The following is a 23,170-nucleotide window of genomic DNA, read 5'->3' on the forward strand; positions in this document are numbered from 1 at the left end:
CTTGGGTTACTGTCAGGGGCTTCCAAGGTTCGCCTCATCTCACACAGTACTGGAATCACTTACAGAAAGGACTAAGTGGCAGTTTGTGCCCACAGCTTCAAGCCCTGAGCTTTGTCCTTGACAGAGAATTTACCCAATGGTCGGTTGGTTGGTGGAGTGGTCCACACTGGTCTCTGAGCATCTCCCTTCTCCCTCTTGCCAGGCGTATATGACAGGACAGTCTATACCTCTCCTTGGACACACATGCTCCCTCCAAGTCAGAAGTCCAACAATATGGCTCCCTGACAGGCACGTGTTGCTCTTTCAGCTTAGACGAGCTGACCAATCAGCGGTCACTTAGAATCTAAGTGCTGCTGCCCAGTAACAGAATGGAAACTTTACCTGTATCAGGTCTCCAGGGGAACAGAAGGATGAGGAGTGAAGGAATACAACTTCGGGAAGTGAAGGGTCTAGCACCCCATGTCTCTATCCCCCTGCTCCAACTTTTAGCCTGGAGTGCTCCTTCCAGCTACCTGTTCCTGCCCATCTTCCACTCCTTGGCCCAAACCCACACTAGATGACTTCCCCTGGGTCTTTCTCCCGTCTGAGTGCTGGAGTTTTCTGTTGCCCTTCCTGCATTCTAATTTTTTCTAACAATTGCATTTTATCCATAAATTGCAATTTTGTGGTTTTGGCTACCCACTGTCGATTATGGTCCTAAAATATTAAACGGAAATTTCAGAAGTAAGTGATTCATGCATTTTAAATTGCACGTCGCACTGAGCAGTGTGGTATTAATCGCTTAGTAATGGCCTTGGTTTTCAGGGTGACTGTGGGGCATCTCGCCACTTGCAGTCCCGTAACCTGTATTTTTCATAAAATATAATGAATAAATTTTATTTAATAAAATAAAACTCAAAATGACCTTTGAGTACCAGAAGCGATAGATAACTTGAAAGCCCCAAGAGAAGTCTCAGTTTAACAGGGAAAGAAAAAAGAAAGATGTGCTGCCGTTGCTAAGATCCAGATAATGTGAGAACAAACGGGAAACACCAAGCGTGGTGGGACCTTTCAGAACACACTGGAGGTCGTGCCCGTATCTATCGCCTCTCGGTTGATAGCCGACTCATTGCCTGTGCTTGTTTTCTTCTTTCCTTTCCCTCAGCTCGAGGCGCATTCTGACGATTCAGTGCATGTGCTCTCGCATGTGCTGCAGGGAGGGCACAGCTGTCTGAAGTCAGGACTCGTCTATCATTGCTTCTTAGGATCCAGCTCCACTCGCTGGTCAGGCCTGGCAGCAAGCGGCAGCAAGTGCCCTTCCCTGCTGAGTCACCTCGCCAGCCAGAGGTTTCTGTCTCCCTCTTCCTTCCTCCACTGTCAATTCTTAGTAGAGCAGAGCCTGGCACACAGTCGTGTCTTCTTCAACAGTTATTTTATTTATGAATTAATCTACATTTTCCCTCTGTTTTAGACTTTGGTTTCTCCTTGGTATTCTATTCTGAGTGGGTGGAGGGAGGAAAGTGTGTTTGTTTTGTTTTGAGACGTGGTTTCCCATAGCTCAGGCTAGCCTGGAACTCATTACATTGCTAAGGATGCCCTTGATTCCACTCCTCCTGGTTCCAATTTCTAAGTGCTAGGATTATGAGTGTTTACTCCCAGGCTAGCTAGCAAAATGTTTTTATTGTTCATATAAAAGCCAATGAGCATGATATTAGGGACTAAGAACAAGGACTCTGGATCCAAATCACTTGGGTTAAAGAAGGGCTCTGCCGCCCACAGGGAAGTTCCCTCTAACCTCCGTGTACTTGGGACAGTGACAGCTCCCATCTGAGAGCTGGCACGAGGAAGGAATGACTTGCCACAGGATGACATGTCCAGAAAGACACCAGGAACACAGGCAATGTTAGGACGCACTTTAACGATTAACAATACCAAATCTTTAAAGGCCTTTATTTCTACACTGTATTATTTCTGGAGATTTTTCTTTCTTCCTAACTCTTCCAGCCCGTGCTTCCTCAAGGTCCTGCCCACCCACAGCCTCTAACATCCATCCACTTGTCCAGCCACTGAACTAAGGCTGCTAAGGGTCTGATGTTACTTTTCTCTCCTTAATCGGTGAGTTGGATGGGAGCTGTCTGCTGTTGTTACCCACACTTCTGAGCCTGGAACTCTCCTGTTTTCCACTGGGCCTTACAGATCCCATCCCTCCCCCAAGAACCCTCCAGTGCTGTTCAGGGCATCCTTTCCCTCCCACCTTCCCTTTGGATGATTCCACTTCCAGGCAGCACACTGACGCCATCCTAAAGACACCCAATCTGCAGCAGTCCTTCTGAGGGTTTCCCACCAATGCTGTGTTCCTTATTTCACTTCCTCCCCATCCTGGCACCTTCTCCCTGCCCTTCCCCTACCCCTCCAGCTCCCACCCTCTAGCTAGTCAATTCTTCAATTTTTATTGCAACAATTCCCTTTTTCTCATTTCTAGACTAAGTTGAGCATCTTCCTCTGTACCTCCTTCCTATCTGTGGCACCAGCATCACTAACCATCTCTTCTGCTGGCCCGTCAGCTTAGCTCCCCTCAGAAATCGACTACATACAGTATCTAGGCCCTGCGAGTGTGGGGCCCGACACAGTAACAGGCATGAAGATATATCTGTGTTGATGGATACACGGCTTCTATACAGAATGCATTTGTGACTGAGTTATGCTTTAACTCAGAACTAAACACCAGGGGCATCTTGGTCTCTCCCAAAAATATTAATTCTCCCAGAAAAAAAACACAGGCTCAAGCATAAGAGGCAAAGAAAAGCAAAAGGCTGTAGTACGTGACAATGGAAGTGGCCCTGTGAATCAGTCACTGTGAAGGCCGTGAAAGGCAAGGAGCCCTTCTGGATGTTAACAACATGAAACCTCACTTGAGCAAGCAGCTTCCTTGAATTCTAGCACAGCTCCGTCTCATCAGGAAAGTTTAGCAAATGAATTTTCAGGCTCTCTGTCATGACTACCAATGCCGTAGATAGCTAGAGAAGACTGCCTATTGGTTACCTGCAACCCCCATCCCCATGTAGCCAGCTCACCCCCCATGCAGCCAGCTCACCACCCCCCACAATGCAGCCAGCTCTTTCCTCTCTCTCCCTACCCTTCCCACCCCCACTTTCTGCCCTGTACAACGCTGGGGATTGAACCCAGGACCTCGAGTATTTATTCCAGGCAACCCCTTTGATGAAGAAGAGTCAGCTCTTCAGCTGCACCCTTTGGCTTCCAGTCCTCCAAGGGTCAGACACTTACCTGCAAAGTACATCCGAACACTCCAATCATCAGCATGGCCACCGAGAGGTAATCTGTGAACACATCCCACCACGGCTTCAGTACCCGGAAGGCAGGCTGCTGCTCGGAGAACTGCCGGAACTCTGTCACGGGAATCATGGTTCTGAGAGAGGAGAGAACACTGGTGAATTAATGTTTCTTTGGACATCACAGAGGGCATTTCTGTCTTTTTTATTTTTTTTGCAACATTTGAAGCGCTTTTGTGAATCACAGAAGCAGGACCTTCTGGAGCCAAAGGGCTCCTGAGCCAGTGAGGGACCACCAACGGGAGAACTGAAGAGAGCCGCAGACAGCTGAGTTATCATCTGCTAACCAAGCTGCCTCTGTGCTCCTTGGACTTAGACAAAGCCAGGTATTCCCTGGATCCTCATTTCCCTCAAGTGTAGCATGAAGATGCTGCCATGGGGATGGGGTCTTTGAAATGTCTTGGCTATTTCTTGCCTTCTCGGCTGTGCTTTAGTCTGTGTGTCATTTCTGTATCCATTTGTTACTGCTTTACAGGGACGGATCAGTGGGTGCTTCCCTCACTCCAGGGAGATGGAAACCAAGTGGCTCCATGGCCATTGTCCTTTGGTAGACTGTGTGCGTGTGTGTGTGTGTGTGATTTCCTCCACATCTTTTTTGCCTAAATGCCTTTGTTTCAATTCCTTTTCCATTTCTTACACGCCATATTCCATTGTGAATCTTAAACACATCCTGATTTTCTATTCTGAGAAATTAGTTTATCCTGGAAACTTGCTACACTTTGGGTAAGTGTTCCCTAGAGTGTTAATCCAGGTATGGCCGCCAGCCTGTGGTGCTTTGGGAGGAGGAAGACCTTTAAGAGGTCAGGCTCAATAGAAGGAAATTAGGTTGCTGTGAGCATCCTTTGAAGGGACCCCAGTGCTGGCTTCTCTCTCAGTTTTCCTCGCCTGCCATGTGCTCCTCCCTAGATGTAATTTCACGCCAAAGACCCAAAAGCAACAGGCAAACAGGCGCTGGATTAAAGTGTTTAAAACCACGAGCCAAAACAAAACCTTTGGTCTTTCGAAGATGATTTATCCCAGCACGTTTGTTACAGTGATACAAGACGAACATAAAAATGGATTCTCCATAAAAATGACTGCTGAAGGCGCACCATCCTCACAAAGCCTAGGGAGCTGTGGAAGAGGAGGCAGGAAGGGGATGGGGGTGTTATGAAGCACCGTTTCCTCTACAGGACATAGCACCTATAACTATGAACACATATCCACTGTGGATACCTGCACATGGCTTGATGAGACTGGGCCCTAATGCATTCCACTGTGAGCTGGGGTGGGGCTGTGAGGTCCACGGCTGCCTGAGGAGCTCTCAGAGGCTGCTGGAGGAGGAAACTGAGCCAGAGTCCACTGTAAGAACAGCAAGTGCTCTTCAGTGCTGAGCCACCTCTCCAGCCCTCTCCCAAATATTTAAAAGCTACTGCTATGTAAACGACAGCAGCGGAATACGCACAGTGCCCCTGAGGTTCTGGGGAAGGGAAATGGGCACGCTCTCTTCGTCTCTTCTCTCAGATGCCCATTCTCACAACCTTCACTGTGACCCAGGACTCCTGTAGATTTGTTGGTGGCCATAGTGTTGAAAAGCTACCATAATGGTTTTGCTGCTTCAAAACTATTTACTTTTTGTTTTGTTTTGAGACAGGATCTCTCTACATAGCCCTGGCTGTCCTGGAACACACTATGTAGACCAGGCTGGACTCCAAATCATAGAGATCCACCTACCGAGTGCTGGGACTAAAGGTGTGCACCACCACAGCCAACTACAACTGTTTCTTAATCCAAAAAAAGGGCTTTGCTCTTTTGGGCTTATTCATTAATGACGCTGGGAATTTCAGCCCTCAGCTCTGCTAGCCTGCTGTCTACTTGACATCTGAGCAGCACTCAAGTGGGGTTTCCATCTTACTGAAGCATAATTCCAGGCTAACCCCACCAGCCACTACCAGCTTCCTGAGAGCTGAGTCTACTGTATGTTATACATGTACACATGTCCTAGTTACACATGTGTGTCCTAGTTACACGTGTGTCCTAGTCCACTTTATGTTGTGCACCGGTTCTTTCATGGGTTTGGTTGTTGTGTCTTTCACAAGTTTCCGCAACCTTCGAAAGAACTGGGCTCATTCACTCAGGTAGCAGACAATTTCAAAAAATATGCCATAGCGGAGCAGTGGGCTCTCAGTCTTGCTCTTCCTTTCATGCTCAAAATGTAATGGGAATCACAAAGTGTTTGCTATGCTCTTGAATACTGAACATTAGACGTGAAAACCACAAATTTTTTAAAGCATGCATTCATTTATGAAAAAGTAAAGTACAATATAAAAAAGTGTTGGTTGCACATTAATGAATGTTTCTCATGAAAGTCGATCAACAAGACTATGAATTCAAAAATGGGAAAAAAAATCATTACATGTCAACGTATATTACTATGAAAAGTCAAATGTTCCAAAACATTAGATGGAAGTATTTTTCACTTTTGCAAACTTCCCCAATATCTAAATAGAGATGCCAGCTGGATTCTCGGGTCAGGGTCTGAAGTCAGCATGTTGTGACATACTGTTTGGGCTAAAATGCATGAGACTGAACACAGCCTCACAAAAATGTGAGTTCAGAAATGCAAGGACTATGCTAACAGCTTTCATGTAACTGTGGATATTTATTTCTGAGACCTTGACTAGTTAGTTACAGCATGGACAATAGGGGGTAGCAATGCGTCTCACTATAAGGGCTTCTTACAGGCCCAGAGAGTATCAAATGGGCATCAGCTGATAATAGGGGGCTAGAACCAAGCAGGTAGCAAGGTTTAAGCTTGACTAGAGGGTGGCCTGTTGTCTCTGTTGAGTATACTTTGTATCTCTCTCTTTTGGAATGGAATGCTCACCCAGCTACACAGGCCCTTTGTTATAGAGGCACCAGCTGGTTATAGATAAAGTGCAATGTCACTTAAGGGGCCATGAGACCTGCCTGCAGGCTGGCATAGCCAAGGAGGCAAGCAGCTGTTGGGACTAATTGAGTCCTGGCCTTCAGCTGCTCTTCCCTGCTAGAGCCTTCTAATTGAAGTTACTAGAAGCTGTGCCTTACCTAGAGGATCAGAGATGGGGTTTTCACCTGTTGGCCATTGACTGCAGGGTATTTAAGCCTCCATGGTGTTATTAAAGATGGGCTTTTGTACCAGCAATTAGAGGTCCGTGTGTTGGTCTGTCTCTGAGTGTGTAATCTCAACCTCCAGCCCCTTGCCCGAAGCACAGAGCGCAGACGGGATGGGGGTGGGGGTATGGGGGGGCACGGTGCGCGGCAAGCAGCTTTCTTCCTTGCTTTAGGCCAAACTAATCAGTCAGAGCCAGCTCCACTGAGTTCATCACTGCTGGAGAAAGGCAGAGACTCCATGGGTGCCCAGCATGAGGAAGCCAGATATTGATAGGAACATATGGAATGTTTTCAGGCTGGACTAAACCTAGCTAATGTTTTACTTTAGCATCTCCTTAGTTACAAACTTCTGAGATAGGCGGATGGTTGACCGGCATGAATGGCAACGGACTGAGTATTTTACCAAGGATCTTTACAACCACACTGCCTTTTATGGGATGGTGGTCCAGGGCCTTCTTTGTTGTTTTGCCAATCTTGCATGGTTTCAGTATGGGGCTGGAGAGAGAGGCTCAGCAGTTAGGAACATGGCTGTTCTTATAGAGGACAGGTTTCCAGCACCCACATGGTAGCTCTCAATGGTCTGCGACTCCAGCTCTAAGGGATCCAAGGGCACCGCACAGATGTGGTGCATATGCAGATTTGCAGGCAAGACCCATGCCACACAGCAAACAAACTTTTATTATACAGAGGGCACAATGCTAACTTTGAGGTTTTTTTTTAAAGGTCTAAAAAGTTCCTTGAGAGACATATGTGTGTAGGTACCCACAGGAGCAAAGCTGAAAAGTCAGCTTGCAAAGAGAACAAGGGCAAGATACAACTGTGAAGTTCTTGGGGACCTTATGGTTGGATGGGCACCAATGACACTGATGTTGGCTGCATGCCACAAATAGACCCTGCTTCTGAAGACATCATTTCCTTGGGGTACAAGACTTGGAGAAATCAAGGTGGGACTGAACACTCCCTGGAGATTAGCTTTTGTAGCGCCAGATGTGTTACAGGGGTGGAATTATCTGAATGTTTAAAGGTACTGAAAGCTGTCCAAGAGACACATGAATGTACCCAAAAGAGCAATGTTGGGCAGTCACCTCAGTCAGTCAAAGGATGCAAGGGTCAGGAGCTACACAAGTGCCAGGCAAGATGTGCCAGGCAAGATGTGCCAGAGAGTGCAATGCTGGTTTCCAGTGTTATGGGTGTAACTAACTTTGGACTTAACCCCCATTCTACAGGGGGAAGTTTCACATCTGGTACTGTGAGTTCTGACAAAACACTATGGCTGACAAATCATAGTCCTCAGCTGCTTTGTTGGAAGAATATAGAAGTTCCTAAGGTGTTCTGCAAACATTAGTGTTTATGCTCATGTGACATTTCCAGTGTCAACTTCCACTCAGGTATCTTTCCATTTCTCATTTCCCCCTTTTGTATTTTGTAATAGAGGGGCATTCCTTGAGGCACACTCTGGTGAAGGGGGGCACAGGGCAGGAGGGTTGGGTACTCACTACCGTTAGAGACCAGCCAGGCGTCTGTGTCACACCTCTCCCCTCCAAGGCTCAAGAGCTACTGTGGAAGAGTGGGGTGGAAAACCTCAAACAACTCGTGAGACCTTTCCTTGAGACACCTCTGTACTCTGGAATGTTCCGCATCCTTCCCATGCCTCCACCTGGTCATCACACAACATCTGGTTAAAAGATGGACAGTAACTAAAACAATAACTTCTACTGAATCAAAGGGACATCGTGGGAAACTGAGTTAAGGATAAAAACAGGTTGGTCAGTATGGACCTAGGAAGACCACCCTCCTCCCCCTCCAGTCTGGGCCCTTGATCTCGACTTACGAAAAGTACACACTATTGATTTTGCATCATCAGTGACAAAGGCAAATGACAGGTTAGCATCACAAAATGTTGACTTCACAGGTCTGGGCTAGTGGGGTTCCTTGGGCTACCAAGGCAGAGGCTCACTGGTCCTTCTTGATGGCTTTCCTTGAAAAGGCAAGGGTCTGGACCGCACAGCACGTGAGACTCCCTGAGCGCTTGGCGGAGGTGTCTCCTAGGTATCACACTTTACCATGGGAAATAAAGGTGAACTAAGGAGACAAAGCATGCTTGTGAGGTGAGCTGGTCTCAAAGAAAATGGTCCCCATAGGGAGCAGCACTATTAGCAGGTGTGGCATTGTTGGACGAAGTGTGTCACTGTGGAGGTGGGCGCTGAGGTCTCATTTATGCGCAAGCCACATCCAGTGAGACAGTTCACTTCCTGTTGCCTGAGAGTCAAGATGTAGAAGTCTCAGCTCCTTCACTAGTACCATGTCTGTCTATACGTTGTCATGCTGCCCGCCATGACAATAATGAACTAAACTTCTGAAACTATAAGTGATCCTCAATTAAATGTTTTCCTTCGTAAGAGTTGCCGTGGTCATGGTGTCTCTTCACAGCAATAGGAACCCTAACTAAGAAATGAGGCAAGTGCTTTCCTTGCTGGGCCAGTACTCTACTCCTCCAAGTAAGATATCCTAAATAATTCAAAAGGGCCGGATACTCCAATTTTAGAAACATAAACTTTTGCAGTCTATGTCTGCTTATATTGCAAGCTGGGGTGCAGTTTGGTGGTTAAGGATATGCTCAGCCTGCTCAAGGTTTTAAATGCCACTTGTTCACCACTTGAAGATATCATTCAGTCCTTTGATTAAAAAACATTGGTAAGTGGGACTGGGGCCACAACTCGGTCTGTGTGGTATTTGCCTTGCAAGTATGAGGACCTGCATTCCATGCCCAGAACCCATGCGAAAAGCCCAGTGTGGTGAGGAGGCTTTTAATCCCAGTTTTAGGAAACTACAGACAGACAGAAGGTGGGTCCATCTACCTGAGCGGCTCCAAACTAGTGAGATCTAACTTTAAAAGGTGGATAGTACCTCAATAAAACTTGAGGTTGTTCCCTGGCCACCTTGTGCATACATGTGCAGTACACAGACATGCACACATATGAGAAATGCTGGCATTGCTAAGGGCAACCGTTTTCTAACACAGTGTATCCTCTCCAGCATAGAACTGCATCCCGGACAACACTGATACTTTCTTGCCTGGAGTTAACATTCTTCTCTATTTATTTACCATGGCTCAAAGGCTGTCAAACTTAGTCTAGCATTTGGATTCCATCCTGACTGCCAACATCACTGGATGGGTGTGGCTCACTTTCGTTTCATCTGTGACTTTCTGGCAGTCATGGAATGGCAGCACTGTACCCTGAATGAGCACAGCCACAGACCATTCAGAGAAACAGAGTGGATCAGTGGCTCCATAACAGAAGACATAAAAAGCGCTAAGCATTCCCGAGTTCAAGATATGCAAAAACAGTGGGAAAGAACCCCTCATGTATTATCCATCTCTTAAACTGCTTTTCTTAAATTATACAATTATGCTTTGAAATTTTCATCAATGCATACAAACTATGTTGGTTGTATCTATAACCTACATTCTCTCTCTCTCTCTCTCTCTCTCTCTCTCTCTCTCTCTCTCTCTCTCTCTCTCTCCACCTCTCTCTTCTCAATATAATCCACTGATCTGAGTTCAATTTCTGTTGCCTATTTGTGCCTACTGGGGCATGGACAACCCACCAAAGGCAACATCCCCTAGGAAAAGTGATTCTCCCTCCCAGTCACTAACTGCCAACAGCTTTTTAGCTAGGGTGGCGCCACATGAGCCCCACCCGTCCATGCTGGGGTTTTAACTGGCTTGGCCTTGCACATGTCCAGTGCAGGTGACCACTGCTAGCAGGCTGTATGTGCAGTGTTGCAGCTAAGGGACGGAGTTCACAATACTCTTCTCCATCCTCCAGCTCGTACATTCTTTCCGCCCCACTTCCATGGTTTTCCCAGGGCTTTCAGACATGGGGGGGGGGGGTTGACAGAGATGTACTAATAAGTGTTCACGGTCACTTATTCTCAGGACTGTGACCAGTTGTGAGTCTCTGCATTAACTGTGGGAACAGGAAGGTGGAGGAAAATGGATTATGTGTATGTGTGGGTACTTAACCCAAACTAAGAATATATGAAGAAGTTTCATGAAAACATAGTTTGTAAGCTTATTAAAAATACGCCCCCTCCCCTGCAAAGAAGTTTGAATGGAAATACCATGTGGGTACACAGTGTTGCTTCCAGAAGATATGAGCTGTATTTTTTAAATTATGTGTATGGGCACGTGCACGTGAGTACAGGGGCCTGCATGTTCAGAGGATACCATCAGATCCTCTGAAGCTGGAGGTATGTGTGTGTGTGTGTGGGGGGGTGCTCATATGGAGTCTGGGAAATGAACTTGGATCCTCTGTAGAGCAGCAAACGCTCTTAAGTATGAAGCCATCAGGGCTGGAGAGATGGCTTAGTGGTTAAGGGCATTGCCTGCTCTTCCAAAGGTCCTGAGTTCAGTTCCCAGCAACAACATGGTGGCTCACAACCATCTGTTATGAGGTCTGCTCAGAAAGAATATTGTATACATAATAAATAAATATTAAAAAAAGTATGAAGCCATCTTTCCTTTCTTAAGTATGAAGCCCTATGAATTACTAAATGAAAATCTCAATGCCAGGCATGGGTTACTCCTCGACCAGTTACCAGTCAGGGATACCAGAGAGGCGCCTAAAACAACACAGGCTTTCCTCACTGCTCTCAGTGGCCCACTGTAACTAGATGGTAAGACCCCACTGCTGAAGACACCGCACACTCTGGTTTCAGGACATAGAGAACTCAGTCTTGACTATTTGGGAAACTCTCTCAGCTAGCTCGCTTTCAAACTGCAGGAAGGCACTGTGCAAGCTGCCATGGTCCCACCCAGGACTGGGCCCTGCATGCTGTGCTGACCTGCCATGAAGAACAAGCCTGCTGGAGCAATGGTGGCGTGATGGGTATGGGGTAACCAGGTCTGTCGGACCGGACTTGAGGCCTGCTCCACACGAGGGAACTTATGCCTAGCACTGTAGACCTAACGCAATGAGGCCTGCTCCACACGAGGGAGCTTACGCCTAGCACCGTAGACCTAACGCAATCCCACAGAGGGGGCTCCATGGATTCTGACCCCAGTGCCGAACCTACTGTAGTTGTTTTGCTGAACAGCTACGCTGCCAAACTGCCTTCTAAATGTTCATGTTCCTACCCGTGAATCTGTGCTGCTCTCAGCCCTGACACAGGTTTTGTTGTTGCTGTTGTCTGTTTTGCAATAGGTAGGGGTTAAATCTTCTTATCTGCTATCCCAGCAGCACCTGACACTGTCAAACCATTCATTCTTGGGGCTTCAGTTTGCTTCTGACCCTCCCTGCTGTTTCTCCCATTCTTTTCCATTTCCTACCCCCTCCCCCACCCCGACTTTTTATTTTGAGTGATTTTCTTTCTTTCTAACTCCTTCACTCCCTGGGTGACTACATCACTGTATCCTTCATCTCCATGCAAATATCCAGCTACCTATTTGACACCTCATTACCCACTAGGTAAGTCAAGCTTGGTTTTCCAATATCTATCCATGTCAACCCTTACTTCCCACCCTCACGACAAAACCCTGCTTCATATGCAGCCTTCCTAGCTCAAAAGAACAGCCGTATCCTTCCAGTGATCAAGGTCCCCAATCTGAGTCACCCTTCACACTCTCTCTCTTATATCCACAGTTACTCTGTTAAAAGGGAGCGTAACAATGTTTCTCACTGAGCTGCTTCTTTCCTTCCATGACAATCTTAAATTTCAAAAAGGTGACTCTTTTTCCTTGTTGGTTCTATTCTGCTCACAGATGTATTTCAAACGTGTAGAAAATGATACTTAGAGAATATAGGACAAAATTTGATGAAGTTAACAAACCTGGGGAGATAACTCAGTGGGATAGGATGCTTTTTGTTTTGTGAGAACAGGGACCTGAGTGTGCCCAGCACTGGGGTCAGGGAGAGACTCTGTTCCAAGTGAATGAGGCAGAGGGTCACAGGGCAAGGTATTCAGTGTCCTTCTCTGGACTCTGCATAAATTTTGGAGTGCACTCACCCATACGCACATGCGCTCACCATAGAAATAGCTCATACACACACACACATAAAATAGAGTGAATATTTGTAATTTTAGTGAGGAAGAGGGGTAAATTGTTTTCAATTTTAGAACAGTCATGCAAAATCAACATGCATCTGGGTACCACCCCAGGCAGAAGTTCCCTCTGTGCAGGGTCAGGGCATGGGCACAATGGAGGCCAGTATGGAGAAGGCACATATGATTTTACACACACAGACTGCATTTGTACCAAAGGGTCCACAGGTCAAAGGGAGCCATCAGGGTCCACAAGCATCAGTCATCAAACAAACACTTTCCTTTAGCAGTGAGGAGGAATGAATAGCACACCTTCTCAATCACATACACAGTCCGTCTTTCTTCCTTGGGAGGTCGTGACTCTGGCTAGAGTCTTACTATGAGGTATACATGACAACATAGTCCACCAGAGGAGGGTGTGACGTTACGATGCTATAGAAACACACTTTGTTAGAAGAGGAATAAGCGCGTTACAGATCAGCACCGAGAGGGCCCAGGAGCTTGGTCATCCCGTTCATACCGTCGTTTTAGGGGTGAGAAACCTCGGCCAAGAAAAAGCAGATGCTTGATCAAGGATGACAGCTAGCAAGTGGAGAACCGGAACTTCCAGCTCAAGTTCTTGCTCGGAAGTTCTTTGATGAGGTCACAGGATGTGGATGGGGATTTAAAGAACCTATTGAGTTCTGAACAAAGAGTGGAAGCAGAATTTCTCCTGGGCTCAGTCTGCTGTCACGTCCTTGGCTTCAGTGTGAGCAGTAAAAACCATAGAGTGCCGTTAACGTTGAAATGATTCTCATAGACATGTGGCCCTCAAAGCCATCCTGGAATGGAAGCGTTTGACTCAAAGGAAGCTTAATGGTGAAGGTGACCTTGTGACCCAAGAGGTACCTCTGTCTTATCGTCTTCTTGGATCGTTCATACCCTCCTAAGTTTCCAGTGAGTGGATAGCTCAGTTACACGAAAAGTCTTCAGTTCGAATCTCCCATGATTCCAAGGGCAGTGATGGCAGGAAGTGAAAATCGCTCCTAGTTAGCAATTTTGTCTTAACCAGAGAAAAGATCACTTTCCTTTCCAGCCTTCTCCTTCTGTAAATGTGTACAGCAAGCATGCACCAAGGCCTTGCCTGTGTATGATGCTTCGGGGATCTCTACGTGGTCACTGGTCTCTGAGGCTACTAAAAGTGTGTCATATATTTTGAGCAGGAGCTGTCTGGGACAACTCCCTGTCACAAGCATGATTCACTTTCATTACGAATTGGCTTGCTATAAATGAATTATGAGACTGATTATGCTTGGCCCTGTGCTAGGGGCTCAGGGAACACAGGAGAATACAACAGACTGCGTACCAGTTCCCACCCACACATTCTTTCAGGGAAGGGGACCTGCGATCAGGATTCCCACAAAGTTGGCGATACAATGCTTTCCTTTCTAATCAGTATTGATTAATGTTACTGGGTGTGGCAATGCTGTAAAGATTTATTTTATTTTAATCAAGACAAAATTTATATGTTACTTATTCTGGAATCTTCTAGAAAATAGTAGGGTCTTAGAAATTATCAATGTATCATGTGTTAAGTTGAAATCACACAGATATACACACCCAATTAAGCAATTTGTAGTAAACACCAAATCCTTCCAATATGTTACTTTTTTCTTTTTTAAATTGATTTTATTGAGCTCTACATTCTTCTCTGCTCCTCTCCTTGTCTCTCCCCTCACCTTCAACCCTCCCCCATCGTCCCCATGCTCCCAATATACTCAGGAAATCTTGTCTTTTTCTACTTTCTACTTCATGTGTAGATTATATCTAAGTCTCTCTTAGTATCCTCATTGTTGTCTAGGTTCTTTGGGATTGCTAATTGTAGGCTGGTTTTCTTTGCTTTATGTCTAAAAGCCACTTATGAGTGGGTACATATGATATTTGTCTTTCTGGGTCTGGGTTACCTCACTTAATATATTTTCTAGATCTATCCATTTGCCTGCAATATGTCATAATTTTTTTTCTGCTGTGTAGTACTCCATTGTGTAAATGTACCACATTTTCCTTATCCATTCTTTGGTCTTGGGGCATTTAGGTTGTTTCCAGGTTCTGGCTATAACAAACAATGCTGCTATGAACATAGTTGAGCACATGTCCTTGTGGTATGATTGAGCAATCTTTGGGTATATACACAAAATATGTTACTTTTGAAAAAAAACTTGATATTACAATAAATAAAACCAAAAGCATTAATACATATATGCATATCGGAAAAAGTGACTAAGCAAAACCCATCTGGTATTAGAGAGAATGCATGAGAGAAGCAAAGGATTCTGGAAATATGTATAATAGGAAGCTGAGGATCAGTGAAGTCCGTTTGATGACCGCTGGAGAGGGTGCGCTAACAGAAATGCGTTCCTGCATCTTGGCTTGGCCCCAGAGAAAGGGCCAATGCAGCTGGGCTGAACGTTAGGACACAACAGACAGCTCGAACCTGAGTTTGGATTTCTGCTTGTCCAGATGCTGCTAGGGTTGGAAAATAGGGCTTTAACTTCTTGGGGATTTTTGCTAAAAAGCTTTAGTGATATCATCATGACACCAACCACTTAATGCTCACTCTGTACATTTCAAATACACCTCCATTCAGAGATCCCTCGTGAACTGAGACTAAGTGGAGTCTAACAGCCTCTTAAAGACCGATCATAGACCAGCATGATGGGTAGGCAGTCTTTTCCTGGTCTCTGGTTCTGAAGGTTTTCTTATCTACAGGCTGTCTGCCACATGGCTGCCACTCAGTATTCCGTTTGCTTGTCTGAGATAGGTCTCAAGTAGCTTTGACGTCCCAAATGGCTAAGGGTGACCTGAGCCTCTTACTTCCTTCTGTATCTCCCTACTGCTGGGGTTACAGGTGTGTTCAGCGTACCCTGTTTATACGTTGCTGGGGACCGAATCCAGGGCTGCATGCATGATATTCTACCACTGAGATAAATCCCCAGCCTCAGCCCTTCTTTAATTTCTAAATGTTTCAGACCATCTGCATGCTGCCCCGACTGGTCTTGAACTTGCTCTGTAGCTCAGGTGGGTATAGCCTGATCATCATCCTGTCTCAGCCTACCAAGTCTCTGAAATTTCAGGCGTCCCTCACCATGCCTGGCATACTGCCACCTTCCCAGAAAAGCTGTATACTATTTAGAAAGGGGTTATTTGCCAGGTGCTATTATTAGAACTGAATGAGGCTTTCCTTAAAAAACCTATTTCAGAACTGTCTATGGCCTTGCCAAATGTATTTTTAAAAGTCGTTGAAAGATCTAGAAAGCAAGATTCATAAGCCCAGTGACATATCAGTCTGCCTGTTGGCATCTCCAGCTGGTTTCTGATCTGCATTTCATCAGCTGGATGAAAAGTGCGTTTGGAAGGAACAGAGCTAGCTGGCTTAAGGTTTGTCCCCTTGGACTAGCGTGGGAAGCCTGTCCGTGTGTGAGGTATGTCCGTACCACCAGCACTTCTTCCAGGCAGAGGAGAGGATGGGAGTTCAAGGATAGTTCTAAGTCGGCCTGGGCTACATGAGACCCTGTCTCGAAACAATAACAGAGAGTTGTTAAATTTAAAGGCTTAAAATATCAATCTGAGGGGAGAGGTGGTGGAGCCCGCCTTTAATTCCAGCATTTAGGAAACAGAGGCAGGCAGATCTCTAAGATCAAATCCAGCCTTGTCTACCTAGTGAGTTCGAGGCCAGCCATGGCTACGGTGATACCCTGCCTTACAAATAAATAAGAAATGAATAGTTGGAAAATCTGAGAAGTTCGGTTAAAAGCAAAAATTCCATAGAAAAAAAAGTAGGACATAAACAAGAAGAAAAGGGTTACTTTTAAACGTCAAACACTTCAGAGATGAGAGCCCTTTGGAGCTCTGAAGAGGAACTGGGGAATTTAACAGATGATCTTGGAAAACAGGCGCAGAGCCAAGGGAAAGGGCAGTTGATGGAACAACTGGAGATGTTTGTTTGTCTGTTTCCTCCGTTCAGATGACCCATCCTCAAAAGTGTACACAGATCACTGCTCCCTGGGCCTGAAAATGGTTACATAGACATACAAGTTACTGCAGGATAAATAGTGCCCCCTGCATGGAGCCATGGGGATGTTGAAAAGATAGGTTGGTTCGTTTCTATTCAAGGCATTGGATACAAGCAAGGCCACCTTCGGGGATTCCTGTGAGTAACAAGTGGGACTGGGGATGGGGAAGAAAAAGCCAGGGCCTCTTTGACTTCATCTCTCCCCGCCCCTAGGATGTGCAGGGGCTCAGATTATCATGGAATCTTGGAATGAGATGGATCTCAAGGGCAGTGACTGACAACCTCTTTGTCCCCGACACTGACCCTGACAGTAGACAGGGACATCTGTAGCATCCTGAGCCGCGAATGCAAAGAAGGCAGTGAGTGGGGAAGACAGTCTGTCCTAGGAACCTTGCACTAGGAGGCAGAGACTTACTGAATTACCCACACCTATTGACTGCTGTGAGAGACACAATGGGCTGGGCACATGCGGGATGCTTCATATATGCAGAGGTGCCTGGACACCGGGGTTGAGATGCTTTCCTTCGGGTTTAACATGGCTCTCAGTGAGGCACTATGAATTTTTGTTTCTGTTGAATAAGATAAAATTGACGTTGTCTATCCCAGAGATAAGGACAGCACTAGGCTGGTTCAAGTGCCCCAGAGGAGTAGAGCGATTAATGGCAGTCTTTGACCAAAGTGATAAAAAGTCACTGAGACTCAGTCACGAAAGCCAAGCAACCAGCAGAAGCCAGCTCCATCTTCCAGCTGCCAGTTAAATGAGGCAGACTGTCCTCCAGATGTGCTGAACGACACTGACCTATGCCGGGTTATTTTCCACCTGACGCCCCAGTTGTCCATGCTGGGTACTGAGTTCCTAACAGTCTCATTCCAATCAGTCAACGTCGTTTTGGCATCTTAGGGATCAGTCAGCACTTTCCTGAGCGCCAGTGGTGATGATGAGGGTCACAGACCACTCCTCTCTCCTGCCTCTGCTCTCCCCACTCAGTCTGTCCACATCTATCTAGGAACCCACTTCCCAACTGCACACACACGTCTACTATCTATTCCTTAGATCTGTTTAGAAACTTTTTTCTTCTTTTTTTGGCTTGGTTTTCAAGACAGGGTTTCACTGTATTGTGTAGCCCGGCTGTCCTGGAACTCCCGAGTGCTGGGATTAAAAGCATATGCCATCACTGCTCGGAAAAAACAATTTTAATTGGATTATAATACTCAGGGGCTTTAGGTCCTCAGATCTTTGGGTTTTGGTGATGCTTGGGATTGAGTCCAAGACCTTGGGGATGTTAGGCAAGTGCCTGACCACTGGGCTACACTGCCAGCCTCGTATAAACCATTTTATGGCACGGCAAACCCCTGAGCTTTCTTTTGTTAGTTACTGAGACATGTAAATCACTGTAAATAGCTATCCTGACATGCTACAGAAGGTATGAACAAAATCTTCCTGTTGGACTTCTTGGTCTTGTTACATAACTTCTCCAGCTTTCCCATCCTCTCTGCCATTCCCATTCTCCAGAGACCGTAATTTAGCTCCCTCTTTCTATGAAATCAGCCTGCTGAGACTCACGGGTGAGGATGTGCAGCATTTTACTTTCTGTGCATGGTTAATTTCTCTTTATTAGGATGTTCTGCAAGTTTATCTATGTTGCCATTTTACTCTGTTTTTTTTTTTCTTTTCTCCTTTTCTTCCTCATTTCCTTTTCCAGCATTTTAAAACTACTAACCACCCATCATCAAGAATCAGATGTTAGGGCGGAAGTGTGAGCAGCACACATCCTTGAAAGGAGGCTTGAGAGATGACCCCTTCGTTCTGGTTCTCTGCTCTTTATGCTAATTCAAACCCGAAGGGTTTATCTGAGCAGGGAGAGCTCTTGGGAGATGTGTGGTAACCAGTCTTTCACATCTTCTAGAGAGGAGAAGATCTAAAGTCCTGCAAGCCAAGTGTGGTGATGAGCACCTGTAAGCCAGGTAACACTGGACAGGTGGAGGGAAGGGGATTGGGCATGCAAAACCAGTAGTGAGTTAGCACAACCTGGGCTACACGCGATTGTCTCAAAACCAAAAGTTTAACAAGACAAAACATAAAACCAACCAAATATGCGATTGCCTGGGAAACAAATGTGTCCAGCCTTCATGACTAGGATTTGTTTTATAACTGAAAACTGGAATAGATTCAGAGAGATGTTTAAGAATTTCTTACCACAATAAACTCTGCTTAGGTGATTTTGTTTTTGAGGTAGTGTCTCGCGTAGCTAAGGCTGGACTCTAGCTAGCTAAACAGTCAAGGGTGACCCTGAACTTCTGATCTTCCTGTACCCACCACCTGAGTACTGATACTTCAGGTGCACGGGCTGCATCCAGTTTTACGCAGGCCTGGGGACTGATCTAAGCGCTTGTCCACCTGAGGCTGCACTCTCTCAGCTGAGCTACACCCCAGCCCTTGTGAAAACTCCTGCCACTCGCTATCCAAATCCTGAGAACTAGACAGATGAGGAGAGATGTCTCAATACGCTTCTGAATATTCAATACTTCTCCCCATCGTTACTTAAACTTGCATTTTTCTGATGAGAAGGTCTTTGTTCTAATTAGCAATGAGATGTGTACTCCCCTCAGATATTTAACTGCTATACCAACAGGGCCCACCTGATGATGGCAGGAAGGGAAGCAGAAAGGAAGGAGCTGCAGGAATTGAACAAAACAACCCCCTGTGAGCGAATAAGTGAGTCAGCATGAGGTGTAGCAGCCCACAGGCCTCAACTTCAAAGAGAAAATGAAGTCATTTGGGTTGCCCCGGTAACACCAAGATAAAATGTGGAAATGAAAATGCATGCTATAACGTTAACAAAATCTTCCTCGGCAGGAAGGTCTCTGACATGCGGAATGAGGTTTACCATAGCAACATGCAAAAACCCCACATAAACCGATCAAACAGAGAATTCCCAAGGGGGAGAAGCCTGGCAATGAAGACCAGACGGATCCACTGCCAATTCAGTCCCTCACAAGGGCTTGCTGGGATCAAGGGAGACTTCCTTTAAAACCTTAACCAGTTTTAAATGCTAAGTGTTGTTTCTACCAGCTCCTGTTTCTCCAAATCTGCACTCTTTCTAAAGCACTGATTTTATTTGGGGGGCAGGACGTAAGTAAACAAACATAAAGGCCAGAACCCCAGTGATGGTTTAAATAAGAAATGTCCTGCATGGTCTCGGTATCTGAACACTTGATCTCCTGTTAGTGGCGTTGTGTGGGAAGGTTCAGGAGGTGTAGCCTTTCAGGAGGAAGTATGTCACCAGGGCTGGGCTTGATAGCGTAAGTCCCCCACCCTGCTTACAGTTTGCTTTCTCTGTGGCCACCATCCTTAACACGTCCCTCAGGAACCTTTTCCCCCTAAGTTACCCTGGCTGTGGTGTCTTACCCCAGCAACAGAAAGACTGATACTGCCACTTTTCCAGGTAATATTTTCCATATCTCATCTATACCAAGGCCCTCCGTTACTAAGGCAGTAGGTAGACCTCCCTGGCAATCAGCTGTAGTGGAAATTCTAATTGATTTAATAATAAAAACCTGGAGTCAGATATTAAGGCGTGAAAGCTGAAAGATCAGAGAAGCTGAGCAGCCACACTAGAGTTCTTACCTCTACGAAATCCTCAGAACCAGGGGGGCAAGATCCTGTGTCTCCAAATCCTCAGACTGAATGCCTAGAGCTCCTTTCTTCACTCAGCTTAGATTCCTCTCTCCACCCAGCCATATCCCTTTCTGTCCACACCTCTAGTGCGTGACTCCCAAGTACTGGGGTTAACGGTGTGAACACCACTGTCTGTTTCTCTATTAGACTGGATCAATCTCGTGTAAATCAGGGTGGCCTTGAACTCACTGAGATCTGAGATCTGTCTGCCTCTGCCTTCTGAGTGCTGGGATTAAAGGTGTGTGCTACCTCTGCCTGGCCTCTATGGTTAACTGGTGGCTCACTCCACACTCTGATGCTCAGGCCAGCTTTATTTACTAGAGCACAAACAAAGTATCACCACAGTCCGTTAGTGTAGTCCCGCAGTATTACTACCGTTATTAACTTTCAAAAGAACTCAGGGACTTGGCCATGCGGAGAACTTCCTCTATGACAGAACAATGCTCTCAGCTCCAGTGAGTCAGGTGAGACTCTAGAATCATAGTGGGTCGGCAGGATGGCCCTTGTGTGCAAGTAACTGGGTCAGAATCCTGACTCTGCCACGTGTGAACTGGGTGAGTAGACCAATAATCCTTTGGCTTCTTCGCCCTCACAAGGTTGACCGGAACAGTTCTTTTCCTCTGTAAGAGTTAGGAGTGTGTGAGGGACGATTACGGTAAGCACTAATTGCAGTGAGACAGGTATTTAGCGCTCAGTATTTGGCAGCAGAGGCAACAATTAGATTTGGCAGGTATGCTAGGAAGTTCACAACTGAAAAACTTGTATGTCATTTTAGTAAGAAAACTTCAGAATAAGATCTACGCTCTCAGCAAGAAAAACCACCTATATATACAGTGTGATTTTTGCTAACCACAGTTGTAAAATTCTGCAACAGGTTCCAAAATGTGTGTATCTTTCTACTTGAAATGTTATATATATTTGTGGTGGTTTTAATGAGAATGGCTCCCATAGGCTCCTATGTCTGAAAGCTTGGTCGTCCCCAGTTGGTGAGAATGTTTGGAAAGGGTTAGGCTGTGTGGCTTGTTGTAAGAGATGTCATGGGGGTGGCCTTTGAGGCTTCAGAAGACAGCCATTCCCAGTATGCCTCCTCTTCCTGGGAGCTTGCAACTGTGTCTCCAGCGTATTGTCCCTGGACTTCCCTTCTGAAACCGTAACCACCAAATACACTGGCTTCTGTCAGTTGCCTTGGTCACGGTGTCCTACCACAGCAACAGAAAGGAACTAGGACACCGAGATCAGTAGCTGCCACTTATCCTTTCTGCTTGAAACCCTCTGATTAGTGTAGATGTGCCAAGCAGGTGGAGAACATAACATGTCACTGTGTGACTGACCTGTTTCTCTTAACATGACATTTTCCGGGCTTATCGGGGCCATCACATACTGAAGAACTAACTTTTGGAAGCTGAAAAGCAGTCCATTGCCGGTGGACACATATTTTAAAAAAAAGATTCTTCAGAGAGAACTCACAGGGCCCCACCCTTCCCTGAGGATCTAACTGTATCTGGAGGAGAAAAAGACATTTTCTTCAGTGGTGTGGCCACTGTTAAGCTGTCCCTGCTCCCGCAAATTCCTCTTCTCTGAGCCCCATAAGCAGCCTCAATTAAATTAACAGGTTCACACATAAACACACACACACACACACACACACACACACACACAAAATATATTCATCTCTTGATAGGTTATTTCCATATTGTGGCTATTGTAAGAAAGGTTAGTATTAATATAAAGAGGTTATCTAAGAATAAATGCTTTACAAACAAAACCCTTTGAATAAAATTTCTCGTTTTTGTTAAACAAGAAAGGCAGATCTGACAACTGATAACGCTGTTGAGCCTGCCAACTGCCAGGCACTAACACAGCATCTGCCGAGCACTGTCTTCTCTACGTTAAGTCTGTCAGAGAGGCACTGGCTTGCTCTACAGAAGATGAAACCTACACACGTTAGTTTCCCCAATGTCAGAGAGTCTGTGAACAGCAGAGCAAAACCCCCAACTCCAATCTGTCGGAGTCCAACATCCAAGCTCATCACACTTCATAAGTAGAATTGTTTCATTCGGGAAGCAAGCTCTCTCGGGATTGTATTCATGGTAATCTTGTTTGTGAGCTGAACACAATGCCCTTGGCTCTGCACACAGAGAGATGCAGTCTAAGGGAAGAGCTTGGTGAAGGATCTGAGGACCCAGCTTCTGTCCACGCAGCCACTAGTATGGAACCGACCTGTCAGTCATTGGGAGCTAGAAAAGCGGAGATTTACAGACAGTGCTGCAGGACCACTTCCATTAATACATTACACTCGGTTACACCACTTCTGTTTGAAGCTAAACCCTTGGGTGGAGAATGCAGTTCCCAGACATAGTCTCCTAATTTAGGGGGATCTGGATGTGACTTCCAGGAACTCGGTGTGGCAAAACAGCAAGAACCTTCCGTACTGAGAATTGAATACTGGGAAACTTACACCAAATTAAAATAGAAAGACACCAACTACTTACTTCCCCTTCATTGTTCTTGTGCAAATTAATTTGGTTTGGCTACTTGTTAACCATCTCTCGCCCCAAGAAAATTACCAGGATCTAGTTTCCTTCATGTTTCAGCTAAGTTTCTGCTTTATTGCAGATACGCTCACAAAAAAAGGTTGGTTTTTGAAGACTAGTTTGAAGGTTCAATCTTAAAACAAAATGTGATTACTATTTTGGCCCCTTTCTGCTCTTCCCAAAAATATTTCGAAGGGCAGGAAACACTTTAGGTATATTTTATGTATACTATTCCATGAGCACTGAAAACCTCTTCCTAATGCATGGCCTCCATCCTGCCCATGAATAATGTTGGAAATGCCATAGCAACGCACAGAGCCGGCCTCTCTGAGGGTGACATCACACTTGTAGGAGTCCCAGGCTCACACACCCTTAGCTTTGGCTTCCATTATTCTATCAA

The 23,170-nt window shown here is 45.8% G+C and overlaps 1 protein-coding gene across 1 annotated transcript in view; it reads right to left on the reverse strand.

Annotated features, from left to right (window-relative positions):
- Lrrc8c (leucine rich repeat containing 8 VRAC subunit C) overlaps window positions 1–23,170 on the reverse strand; it is an 84,636-nt gene that overhangs the window by 29,150 nt on the left and 32,316 nt on the right. Inside the window, exon 3 of the mRNA XM_038314332.1 lies at window positions 3,265–3,406. Within this exon, the coding sequence (XP_038170260.1) occupies window positions 3,265–3,402 (138 nt within the window). The 5' untranslated portion in view covers window positions 3,403–3,406. The remainder of the gene's footprint in view (window positions 1–3,264; window positions 3,407–23,170) is intronic.

Source organism: Arvicola amphibius, chromosome 1 (genome assembly GCF_903992535.2).
Source record: "Arvicola amphibius chromosome 1, mArvAmp1.2, whole genome shotgun sequence".
In the NCBI taxonomy this organism is placed as follows: Eukaryota; Metazoa; Chordata; class Mammalia; order Rodentia; family Cricetidae; genus Arvicola; species Arvicola amphibius.